Genomic DNA, 12,895 nt, shown 5'->3' with positions numbered 1-12,895 from the left:
CCTTGACCTCGCAAAGTGCTGGGATTATAGGCATGGGCCACTGCAGCTGGCTAAACATTTGAATTTTAAGTTTATGCTTTATATATTCTGAAAAAGAATACTTGCTTTTACTTTCTATTATAGTATGTACTATAACCTAGGGACATTTGGGAAGAGTGGTTAGATTGTGTTAAAGTAATTTTAGGAATTACAGTTTTATGGAGGAGTAGACAAGTTCTTATTAAAATTAAGTCTCAAGATATCTTCTAATCCCAAATATTTGTTAGGTATATCTGTGCTTAGTTCTGTGGATGGATATTCAATAGCTCAGGGTTAGCAACCACCTAGTTTCTCATGCGAGTTGTACAGTTGTAGCCCTCTTAACCAAAAGTCTGAGAGAGTTTTGAATATAGATGGCCAGGTGTGGTGGCTCATCCCTGTAATCTCAGCACTTTGGGAGGCCCAGGTGAGTGGATCACTTGAGGTCAGGAGTTTGAGACCAGCTCAGCCAACATGGTGAAACCCTATCTCTACTAAAATTACAAAAAAAAAAAAATAAACTGGGTGTGGTGGTGTGCACCAGTAGTCCCAGTTACTTGGGAGACGGAGGCAGGAGAATTGCTTGAACCAGGGAGGTGGAGGTTGCAATGAGCTGACATTGTGCCACTATACTCCAACCTGTGTGACAGACTTAGACTCTGTCTAAAAAAGAAAAAGAGTTTTGAATATGTATTTGAATACCTCACATTTTATAATTTCAATTAGTTGATTTTTAAATAATTTGTTCTTATTTTGTGCTTTCAGTTTGTGTTTTTTTAATGTCTGCTCTTATCTTACTGTAAAACAGGAGTCCCTGACTCTGCCTCTAAAGCTTTTAAAGTTTTGTAAAATTGAGTACCTTTTCTAGATATCAGATTCTTTTTCTTTTTTTCTTTTTTTTTAAAGACAGAGTCTTGCTCTGTTACCCAGGCTGGAGTGCAGTGGTGCAATCTCGGCTCACTGCAACCTCTGCCTCCTGGGTTCAAGCAATTCTCATGCCTCAGCCTCATGAGTAGCTGGGACTATAGGCTCTCACCACCATGCCTGGCTGATGTTTTTGGTATTTTTAGTAGAGACGGTATTTCACCACGTTGGCCAGGCTGGTGTTGAACTCCTGACCTCAAGTGATCTACCCGCTTTGGCCTTCCAAAGTGCTGGGATTACAGGCGTGAGCCTCTGCACCCAGCCTCAGAGATTCATTTTTATGTGCTATTGCTTTTCAGCATACCATTATATTTAGTTGGGACCAAAGTAGTCAGTGTAATCTGCTGGGAACTATTCTAGGATATTTACTTACTATACATTTTTAGGTTTATAAGTATGACTGCCTATACAAGTATTTAGTGCTACTTCATTTTAGCAGGTATGTAATTGGAATACATTCATATGTATATTTGCATATAGCCAACAACAAGGTAAGGCCTTTGTATATATATAGAGATTTTAGAATGAAAATACATGATGCTTGGAAAAAATGGGTAGAAACAAAATAAGGGAAGAGAAACATGTTGATGTAGCTGGTTTATGTTTTCTTTTTTCTTAGGGCAGAACCTTTTTGGGGAGCTTGATTTTTGAAAAGGAAATAAAAATGAAAATTAAAGCAACCTCTCAAGATGGAACAGTTATTGCTCAGGCCGAGTATGGCAGTGTGGATATAGGGGAAGAGGTGTTTAAGAAAGGATTTGCAGAAAAATGCAAACTCACTTCCAGAACTGACAACTGTGAGGAAAATAAATCGGATCCTGGTCAACTTGTTCTAAGGAACCTCAAAAGCCCCATTCCTTTGTGGGGGCATAGATCAAACCAGTCAACTTTCAGTAGACCCAAGGGGCGTTTAAGTGGGAAGCTGACTCTTGACTTGAAGAATGAAAACGATTCAGGAAATCCTATGACATTTCCAAAGTAAGAATGTAGTCTTTACTGTAAATTTCTAATTCATGGTAGAGGTCCCTGTCATAGTAGAATAGAAGTTAATTAACGCTTAGGCTTTTGGAATCCTTAACTCTGTCAGTGATTTTAAGGGCTGATGCTGATATTTCTGTTTTTCTCAAATATATTCCTATCTGCTTTAGCAGGGATATTTTTTCATTAAAAGCTATTTTGAAAGAAAAAGAATTCCTGAATTATTTAAAAGTTTACATACCAATTTTTCATGTCAACTCTTTTGAATACACTTATCAAAAATAAAAATCTGTTTCTGAATCTGAGTTATTCAGGCAAAGCCAGAATTTCAGATAAGATTCGAAATTTTTCCTATGGCTTTAGGAATATTTTAAAGAGTTTCAGGTAATTGCCTTTACTTTTTTTTTTTTTAAACAAAAGTGAGGCTCTTCCTTCTTCTGGGAAAACTTTTGATGGAGTTTGATTATTCCAGATAGTTTACTTTTTAGATAATTTTGAATTACCAATTTTAAGCAGAAAGCCAGATTTGATATTCATCTGTATCAAAACATTCTTCTGCATCCCAGTCCAAGCTATGATGCTGTATCTTGGAAGATGTAGCTGTTTGATAAGATTCCGTTAATGCTTTAGGAGCCAAACTCATATAGGGTGGGGCGCTAACAGGGAGGAGGGATTGGAAAAAAAACTAATACAGAAATGGTTTTTACTTTGTTCTCTGTAGTCAATTGTGCTGTGAAGAAGCTAGAATATATTTTCTTTGAGAATTAGAGGCATTGTTTTTGAATTACAACTTCAGTTATAACATCTTGTTTGCATTAAATTATTTTTTAATATTGTAAACTAGGTAAAGATTTTCGTTTTCAAAATTAACGTTCAGATATATTGTGGCATAAAAAGCCCAAGATAACTTATCTCTGTCAGTCTTACGCATTTGGTTTTTAATAAATGAATTTGTTTTTATAGGGAAAGTTTGGCTGTTGGTGACTTTAATTTAGGGTCTAATGTCAGCCTGGCAAAAATTAAGCAGGACCAGAAACTGATTGAAGAAAATGAAAAACTTAAAACAGAGAAGGACGCGCTTCTTGAAAGTTACAAGGCATTAGAATTGAAAGTAGAACAGATTGCCCAGGAGCTGCAGGTATGTTCAGTGGCTGAAGGTGAAGAATGTCCAACTGGGAAATCTATGTACTTATCTGCTGTTTCTTTTTCTGTCACTTTCCTTTCCCTCGCCACCTCATTCTCTCCTTCTTTGCTGATACCTGTATTTGTTTATAGGTGAATATTTTTTCTTACACTCCAGACTAATTGTCTTTGGATTTCATGGGATGTTTGAAAGTTTAATAATTTCTCATTTACATTTCCCTTTATGTTCTTCTAAAAACTATTGAAGGGAATTTTGAAACATTCTAAAAGGAGAGACACTTCATTAATTGCGTCTCCTGTGACCGTCACCCAGTTTTTACACTTAAAATACATGGCCAATCTTTTAAAAAATTTATACTTCCTGAATTATTTTAAAACAAGTCCCATTCATATTATTTCATATTCTTATGTATGACTAATTAAAATAGTAAAAAAGTCATAACAATACTATTTATACTTAAAAATAAACAATAATTTCTTAATATTATTTATATCCAGGCAGTATTCAAATTTGCCATATTGTGTCATGAATGCCACATGGTTGTAGGCATGTTGATCGTGGTTCTCTCCAATTCGGATCCCAGTTAGACCCATACATTTCATTTTGGTTGCTATTTCTCTTAAATTGCTTTAATCTTCATCCTTGTGTTTCTTAACTTGCTTCTTGATGTCCACATGTGTCTCCTTTTATGGTAATCAGGTCTCCAGGTTTGCTCAGATTCTAGTTCAAAAATTTTCCCCCTCAGGAATACAGTGTGATTGATAAATGTGTGTGTGTGTGTATATATATTTTATACCAAATGTGTTGTTCCAGCACTAGTTCTCAATTCTCTGATACCAACTGGGTGTCCAATAATTCAGTTCCATTCTGACACTACATTGCCTGTACTTAGCACATATCCTCCAAGTTAAGGATTCAGTTCCATAAAACTGCCCCTACTTTAGGTGCCAGCTACGAATGGGGTTCCCAGGCTACTTGAATATCTACCCACCCACTATGAATTCGAGGGTTCCCATGACCCTCCCTCAGGTTAGAGAATTAACTAGAACCACTCACAGACTTCAGAGGAATCCTATACTTAGAGTTTTATTATTAAGTATAGAATTCAGAAACAGCCAAATAAATGGAAGATATGCATAAGGCAAGGTACCAGGGCAGGAAGTACAGAGCTTCCATGCCCTCTCTGAGTGTGCCACCTTCCCAGGTCATAGATGTGTTTATTAACCCATAAGCTCCCCAGATATCATTATTCTGAGATTTTTTTGGATTTGTTTGTTTATTTTTGAGACAGTCTTGTTCTTTTGCTTAGGCTGGAGTGCCGTGGTGTGATTTCTGCTCACTGTAACTTCTGCCCTCCGGGCTCAAACAGTCTATTCACTTCATTCTCCTGGTTAGCTAGGACTACAAGCATTCCTGGCTAAATGTTGTATTTTCTTTTTTTAAAATTAAAACTTGCCTTATTTATGTCCGCAATGGCATGATCTGGGCTCACTGCAACCTCTGCCTCCTGGGTTCAAGCGATTCTCTTGACTCATCCCCCTGATAGGTGGAATTAAAGGTGCCTGCCACTATGCCTGGCTAATTTTTGTATTTTTAGTAGAGACAGGGTTTCACCACGTTGGTCAGGCTGGTCTCAAACTCCTCGCCTCAGGTGATCTACCTGCCTTGGCCTCCCAAAGTGCTGGGATTACAGACGTGAACCACTGCACTCAGGCTGCAGCCCACATTTTCTTTATCCAGTCTATCATTGATGGGCATTTGGGTTGGTTCCAGGTCTTTGCTATTGTAAATAGTGATGCAATAAACATACGTGTGCATGTGTCTTTATAGTAGAATGATTTATAATCCTTTGGGCACATACCCAGAAATGGGATTGCTGGGTCTAATGGTATTTCTGGTTCTAGATCCTTGAAGAACTGCCACACTGTCATCCACAGTGGTTGAACTAGTTTACACTCCCACAGTGTAAAAGCATTCCTATTTCTCTGCATCCTTGCTAGCATCTGTTGTTTCCTGACTTTTTATTTTTTTATTATTATTTTTTTTAATCAAAAGCAGATCTGTGTTTATTACTATTTTTTTTTTACTTTATTTTATTTTATTTATTTATTTTTTTAAATTTTTTATTGGATTATAGGTTTTGGGGTACATGAGCAGAGCATGCAAGACAGTTGCGTAGGTACACACATGGCAGTGTGCTTTGCTTTTCTTCTCCCCTTCACCCACATTTGGCATTTCTCCCCAGGCTATCCCTCCCCACCTCCCCCTCCCACTGGCCCTCCCCTTTTCCCCCCAATAGACCCCACTGTTTAGTACTCCCCTTTCTGTGTCCATGTGTTCTCATTTTTCATCACCCACCTATGAGTGAGAATATGCGGTGTTTCATTTTCTGTTCTTGTGTCAGTTTGCTGAGGATGATGTTTTCCAGATTCATCCATGTCCCTACAAACGACACAAACTCATCATTTCTGATTGCTGCATAATATTCCATGGTGTATATGTGCCACATTTTTCCAATCCAGTCTATTATCAGTGGGCATTTGGGTTGATTCCAGGTCTTTGCTATTGTAAACAGTGCTGCAATGAACATTCGTGTACATGTGTCCTTATAGTAGAACGATTTATAGTCTTTTGGATATATACCCAGTAATGGGATTGCTGGGTCAAATGGAATTTCTATTTCTAAGGCCTTGAGGAATCACCACACTGTTTTCCACAATGGTTGAACTAATTTACACTCCCACCAACAGTGTAAAAGTGTTCCTTTTTCTCCACATCCTCTCCAGCATCTGTTGTCTCCAGATTTTTTAACGATCGCCATTCTAACTGGCGTGAGATGGTATCTCAATGTGGTTTTGATTTGCATCTCTCTGATGACCAGTGACGATGAGCATGTTTTTCATATGATTGTTGGCCTCATATATGTCTTCTTTCGTAAAGTATCTGTTCATATCCTTTGCCCACTTTTGAATGGGCTTGTTTGTTTTTTTCCTGTAAATCTGTTTGAGTTCTTTGTAAATTCTGGATATCAGCCCTTTGTCAGATGGGTAGACTGCAAAAATTTTTTCCCATTCTGTTGGTTGCCGATCCACTCTAGTGACTGTTTCTTTTGCTGTGCAGAAGCTGTGAAGTCTGATTAGGTCCCATTTGTCTATTTTGGCTTTTGTTGCCAATGCTTTTGGTGTTTTGTTCATGAAGTCCTTGCCTACTCCTATGTCCTGGATGGTTTTGCCTAGATTTCCTTCTAGGGTTTTTATGGTGCCAGGTCTTATGTTTAAGTCTTTAATCCATCTGGAGTTAATTTTAGTGTAAGGTGTCAGGAAGGGGTCCAGTTTCTGCTTTCTGCACATGGCTAGCCAGTTTTCCCAACACCATTTGTTAAACATGGAATCCTTTCCCCATTCCTTGTTTTTGTCAGGTTTATCAAAGATTGTATAGTTGTATGTATGTTGTGTTGCCTCCGGTGCCTCTGTTTTGTTCCATTGGTCTATATCTCTGTTTTGGTACCAGTACCATGCTGTTTTGATTACTGTAGCCTTGTAGTATAGTTTGAAATCCAGTAGTGTGATGCCCCCCGCTGTGTTCTTTTTGCTTAGAATTGACTTGGCTATGCGGGCTCTCTTTTGGTTCCATATGAAGTTCATGGTAGTTTTTTCCAGTTCTGTGAAGAAAGTCAATGGTAGCTTGATGGGGATAGCGTTGATTCTGTCAATTACTTTGGGCAGTATAGCCATTTTCACGATGTTAATTCTTCCTAACCAAGAACATGGAATGTTTCTCCATCTGTTTGTGTCCTCTCTGATTTCGTTGAGCAGTGGTTTGTAGTTCTCCTTGAAGAGGTCCCTTACGTTCCTTGTGAGTTGTATTCCAAGGTATTTTATTCTTTTTGTAGCAATTGCGAATGGCAGTTCGCTCTTGATTTGGCTTTCTTTAAGTCTGTTATTGGTGTAGACGAATGCTTGTGATTTTTGCACATTGATTTTATATCCGTTTCCTGACTTTTTAATGATTGCCATTCTAAGTGGCATGAGATAGTATCTCATTGTGTGCTGAGATTCACTTGGGGTGGCTGGCAAAATATTAAGGGAAATATTAGGGATGTTATAAAATTATAGTCTCAAACCTTTTGGAAGGCTGAAAGGTTTTAATGAGACTGGCTGAAAGCAACCAGTTCTTACCTTAGAGCATTAGGTCATAAGATGCAGATTAGTGATAATAAAACCTTTCCCAGTTAAGTCTGTTTACCCCACATTTCTTTGTCTCTGTTTACTCATGTAAACTTTGTGCCGATGGTCCTCTCAGTGGGAGGTTGAAGGGGGATTGCTCATTAATGGTGTTTGTTTTGAGCCTAGGAACCAAAAGCTTTTATGATTCATGAAACCACTCTTTTAACCATGTGAATTATCCACAAATGTGTTGACTTAGAACCTCTGTTATTTAATCTCTACTGAGAACATGTGAGGAGGAATAGGGAGTGGTGGTCGGTTAGTTGCAAGTGCCCTCTGAAAGCAGCTGACGGCCATCCTTAGCCCACTCAAATCAGTATACTAGGTGAGTGTATTTCATTCATCCATTGCTAAGTCAGGGTCTGCAGGACAGTCCTGTGAATGATGATCACAGGTGGTGACCCCGATGTGAGCTGAACATGATTTGCATTTCTCTAATGACTAGTGATGATGAGCTCTTTTTCATATGCTTGTTGGTCACATAAATGTCTTCTCTTGAGAAGTGTCTGTTCATATCCTTCGCCCACTTTTTGATGGGGTTGTTTTTTTCTTGTAAATTTAAGTTCCTTGTAGATTCTGGATATTAGCACTTTGTTAGATGGATGGATTGGAAAATTTTTCTCCCATTTTGTACATTTCCTCTTCACTCTGATGATAGTTTCTTTTGTTGTGCAAAAGCCCTTTAATTTAAATAGATCCCGTTTGTCAATTTTGACTTTTGTACCCATTTTGGTGTTTTAGTCATGAAGTCTTTGCCCATGCTTATGTCTTCAATGGTATTGCCTAGGTTTTTCTTCTAGGGTTTTTATGGTTTTTGTTTTTTTTTTTTAAATTGCATTTTAGGTTTTGGGGTACATGTGAAGAACATGCAAGATTGTTGCACAGGTACACATGTGGCAGTGTGATTTGCTGCCTTCCTCCCCTTCACCTATATCTATATCTGGCATTTCTCCCCATGCTGTCTCTTCCCAACTTCCCACCCCCCACTGTCCCTCCCTATTTCCCCCCAGCAGATGCCAGTGTGTAGTGCTCCCTTCCCTTTGTCCATGTGCTCTCATTGTTCATCACCCACCTATGAGTGAGAACATGCAGTGTTTGATTTTTTGTTCTTGTGTCAGTTTGCTGAGAATGATGGTTTCAAGGTTCATCCCTGTCCCTACAAAGGACAAGAACTCATCGTTTTTGATGGCTGCATAATATTCCATGGTGGATATGTGCCACAATTTTCCTGTCCAGTCTATCATCTATGGGCATTTGGGCTGGTTCCAGGTCTTTGCTATTGTAAACAGTGCTGCAGTGAACATTCGAATGCAAGTGTCCTTATAGTAGAACCATTTATAATCCTCTGGATATATAACCAGTAATGGGATTGCTGGGTCAAATGGAATTTCAATTTCTAGGTCCTTGAGGAATCGCCACACTGTCTTCTACAATGTTTGAACTAATTTACACTCCCCCCAGCAGTGTAAAAGTGTTCCTATTTCCCACATCCTCTCCAGCATCTGTTGTCTCCAGATTTTTTAATGATCGTCATTCTAACTGGTGTGAGATGGTATCTCAGTGTAGTTTTGATTTGCATTTCTCTAATGACCAGTGATGATGAGCATTTTTTCATGTTTGTTGGTCTTATATATGTCTCCTTTGTAAAGTGTATGTTCATATCCTGTGCCCACTTTTGAATGGGCTTGTTTGTTTTGTTCTTGTAAATCTGTTTGAGTTCTTTGTAAATCCTGGATATCAGCCCTTTGTCAGATGGGTAAACTGCAAACATTTTTTCCCATTCTGTTGGTTGCCGATTCACTCTAATGACTGTTTCTTTTGCCGTGCAGAAGCTGTGGAGTTTGATTAGGTCCCATTTGTCTATTTTGGCTTTTGTTGCCAATGCTTTTGGTGTTTTGGTCATGAAGTCGTTGCCTACACCTATGTCCTGAATGGTTTTGCCTAGATTTTCTTTTAGGGTTTTTATGGTGTTAGGTCTTATGTTTTAAGTCTTTAATCCATGTGGAGTTAATTTTAGTGTAAGGTGTCAGGAAGGGGTCCAGTTTCTGCTTTGTGCACATGGCTAGCCAGTTTTCCCAACACAATTTATTAAACAGGGACTCCTTTCCCCATTGCTTGTTTTTGTCAGGTTTATCAAAGATCGGATGGTTGTAGATATGTTGTGTTGCCTCCGAGGCCTCTGTTTTGTTCCATTGTTCTATATCTCTTTTGGTACCTGTACCATGCTGTTTTGATTACTGTAGCCTTGTAGTACAGTTTGAAGTCCAGTAGTGTGATGCCTCCCGCTTTGTTCTTTTTGCTTAGAATTGACTTGGCTATGTGGGCTCTCTTTTGGTTCCATATGAAGTTTAAGGTGGTTTTCTCCAGTTCTGTGAAGAAAGTCAATGGTAGCTTGATGGGGATAGCATTGATTCTGTAAATTGCTTTGGGCAGTATGCCCATTTTCATGATATTGATTCTTCCTAACCATGAACATGGAATGTTTCTGCATCTGTTTGTTTCCTCTCTTATTTCGTTGAGCAGTGATTTGTAGTTCTCCTTGAAGAGGTCCTTTACGTTCCTTGTTACTTGTATTCCTAGGTATTTTATTCTCTTTGTAGCAATTGTGAATGACAGTTTGTTCTTGATTTGGCACTCTTTAAGTCTGTTATTGGTGTATAGGAATGCTTGTGATTTTTGCACATTGATTTAGTATCCTGAGACTTTGCTGAAGTTGCTTATTAGTTTCAGAAGATTTTTGGGCTGAGACAATGGAATCTTCTAGATATACAGTCATGTTGTCTGCAAATAGAGACAATTTGACTTCCTCCTTTCCTGTTTGATTACCCTTTGTATATTTTTCTTGCCTGATTGCTCTGGCTAGAGCTTCTAGTACTATATTGAATAGGAGTGGCATCCTTGTCTAGTGCCAGATTTCAAAGGGAATGCTTCCAGTTTTTGCCCATTCAGTATGATATTGTGTGTTGGTTTGTCATAAATAGCTTTCATTATTTTGAGATACATTTCATCAATACCTAGTTTATTGAGGGTTTTTAGCATAAAGCGCTGTTGAATTTTGTCAAAGGCCTTGTCTGCATCAACTGAGATAATCATGTGGTTTTTGTCTTTGGTTCTGTTTATGTGATGAATTACGTTTATAGACTTGCGTATGTTGAACCAGCCTTGCATCCCTGGGATGAATCCTACTTGATCATGGTGGATAAGCTTTTTGATGTGCTGTTGCAATTGACTTGCCAGTATTTTATTGAAGATTTTTGCATCTATGTTCATCATGGATATTGGCCTGAAGTTTTCTTTTCTTGCTGAGTCTCTGCCGGGTTTTGGTATCAGGATGATGCTGGTCTTATAAAATGAGTTAGGGAGGATTCCCTCTTTTTGGATTGTTTGGAATAGTTTCAGAAGGAGTGGTACCAGCTCCTCTTTGTATGTCTGGGATAATTTGGCTGTGAACCCATCTGGATCTGGGCTTTTTTTGAGTGGTAGGCTCTTAATTGCTGCCTCAACTTCAGACCTTGTTATTGGTCTATCCAGAGTTTCGACTTCTTCCTGGTTTAGGCTTGGGAGGAGGCAGGTGTTCAGGAATTTATCCATTTCTTCCAGGTTTACTAGTTTATGTGCATAGAGTTGTTTGTAATAATCTCTGATGATGGTTTGAATTTCTGTGGAATCTGTAGTGATATTCCCTTTATCATTTTTTATTGTATCTATTTAGTTATTCTCTCCTTTCTTTTTTATTAATCTGGCTAGTGGTCTGTCTATTGTGTTGATCTTTTTGAAAAAACCAGCTACTGGATTTATTGATTTTTTTGAAGGGTTTTTCGCATCTCTATCTCCTTCAGTTCTGCTCTGATCTTAGTAATTTCTTGTCTTCTGCTAGGTTTTGAGTTTTTTTTATCTTGCTCTAGCTCTTTCAATTTTGACAATAGGGTGTCAATTTTAGATCTCTCCTTGCTTTTTATGTGGGCGCTTACTGCTATACATTTTCCTCTAGATACTGCTTTAAATGTGTCCCAGAGATTCTGGTATGTTGTGTCTTTGTTCTCATTGGTTTTGAAGAACATCTTTATTTCTGCCTTCATTTCATTGTTTATCCAGTCAACATTTAAGAGCCAGTTGTTCAGTTTCCATGAAGCTGTGTGGTTCTAAGTTAGTTTCTGAATTCTCAGTTCTAACTTGATTGCACTGTGGTCTGAGAAACTGTTATGATTTTCATTCTTTTGTATTTGCTTAAGAGTGATTTACTTCCAATTATGTGGTTAGTTTTAGAGTAGGTGTGATGTGGTGCTGAGAAGAATGTATACTCTGTGGATTTGGGGTGGAGAGTTCTCTAAATGTCTATTAGATTTGCTTGTTCCAGGTCTGAGTTCAAGTCCTGGATATCCTTGCTAATTTTCTGTCTGGTTGATCTGTCTAATACTGACAATGGGATGTTAAAGTCTCCCACTATTATTGTGTGGGAGTCTAAATCTCTTAACATAAGGTAAGTCATTAAGAAGTTGCCTTATGTATCTGGGTGCTTCTGTATTATGTGTGTATATGTTTAGGATCGTTAGCTCTTCTTGTTGCATTGATCCTTTTGCCATTATGTAATGTCCTTCTTTGTCTCTTTTGATCTTTGTTCATTTAAAGTCCGATTTATCAGAGACGAGAATTGCAATGCCTGCTTTTTTTTGCTCTCCATTTGCTTGGTATATCTTCCTCCATCCCTTTATTTTGAGCCTTTGTGTATCCTTGCATGTGAGATAGGTTTCCTGGATACAGCACACCGATGGGTTTTGGCTTTTTATTCAATTTGCCAGTCTGTGTCTTTTGATTGGGGCATTTAGTCCATTTACATTTAGGGTTAATATTGTTATGTGTGAATTTGAGACTGCCATTTTGATGCTAGCTGCCTGGTTTGCCTGTTAGTTGATGCAGATTCTTCATTGTGTTGATGCTGTTTACCATTTGGTATGTTTTTGGAGTGGCTGGTACTGGTTGTTCGTTTTTATATGTAGTGCCTCTTTCAGGAGCTCTTGTAAAGCAGGCCTGGTGGTGATGAAATCTCTTGAGTTCACAATGGATTTATTTTTCCTTCACTTATGAAGATTAGTTTGGCTGGATATGAAATTCTGGGTTGAAAGTTCTTTTCTTTAAGGATGTTGAATATTGGCCCCCACTCTCTTCTGGCTTGTAAGGTTTCTGCTGAGAGATCTACTGTGAGTCTTATGGGCTTCTGTGGGTAACCCGACCTTTTTCTCTGGCTGCCCTTAGCATTTTCTCCTTCATTTCAACCCTGGTGAATCTGACGATTATGGGCCTTGGGGTTGCTCTTCTTGAGGAGTATCTTTGTGGTGGTCTCTGTATTTCCTGGACTGGGATATTGGCCTACTTTGCTAGGTTGAGGATATTTTCCTGGATAATATCCTGAAGAGTATTTTCCAGCTTGGATTCATTCTCTTCGTCACATTCAGGTACACCTATCAAATGTAGATTAGGCCTTTTTACATAGTCCCATGTTTCTTGGAGACTTTGTTAATTCCTTTTTACCCTTTTTTCTCTAATCTTGCCTTCTCGTTTTATTTCATTGAGTTGATCTTCGACCTCTGATATCCTTTCTTCTGCT

At 38.4% G+C, this 12,895-nt stretch overlaps 1 protein-coding gene across 6 annotated transcripts in view; it reads left to right on the top strand.

Moving 5' to 3' along the window:
• STK31 (serine/threonine kinase 31) overlaps positions 1 to 12,895 on the top strand; it is a 162,798-nt gene that overhangs the window by 34,833 nt on the left and 115,070 nt on the right. For all 6 annotated transcript variants that reach the window (XM_054237158.2, XM_035253621.3, XM_035253622.3 and 3 more), the window contains 2 exons: positions 1,562 to 1,920; positions 2,884 to 3,058. In XM_054237158.2, the coding sequence (XP_054093133.1) occupies positions 1,562 to 1,920; positions 2,884 to 3,058 (534 nt within the window). The remainder of the gene's footprint in view (positions 1 to 1,561; positions 1,921 to 2,883; positions 3,059 to 12,895) is intronic.

The sequence above is a fragment of the Callithrix jacchus genome, chromosome 11, assembly GCF_049354715.1.
Source record: "Callithrix jacchus isolate 240 chromosome 11, calJac240_pri, whole genome shotgun sequence".
Taxonomy (NCBI): domain Eukaryota; kingdom Metazoa; phylum Chordata; class Mammalia; order Primates; family Cebidae; genus Callithrix; species Callithrix jacchus.
Note: the sequence above shows the minus strand (reverse complement) of the source record. Positions and strands in the feature narration are given on the sequence as shown.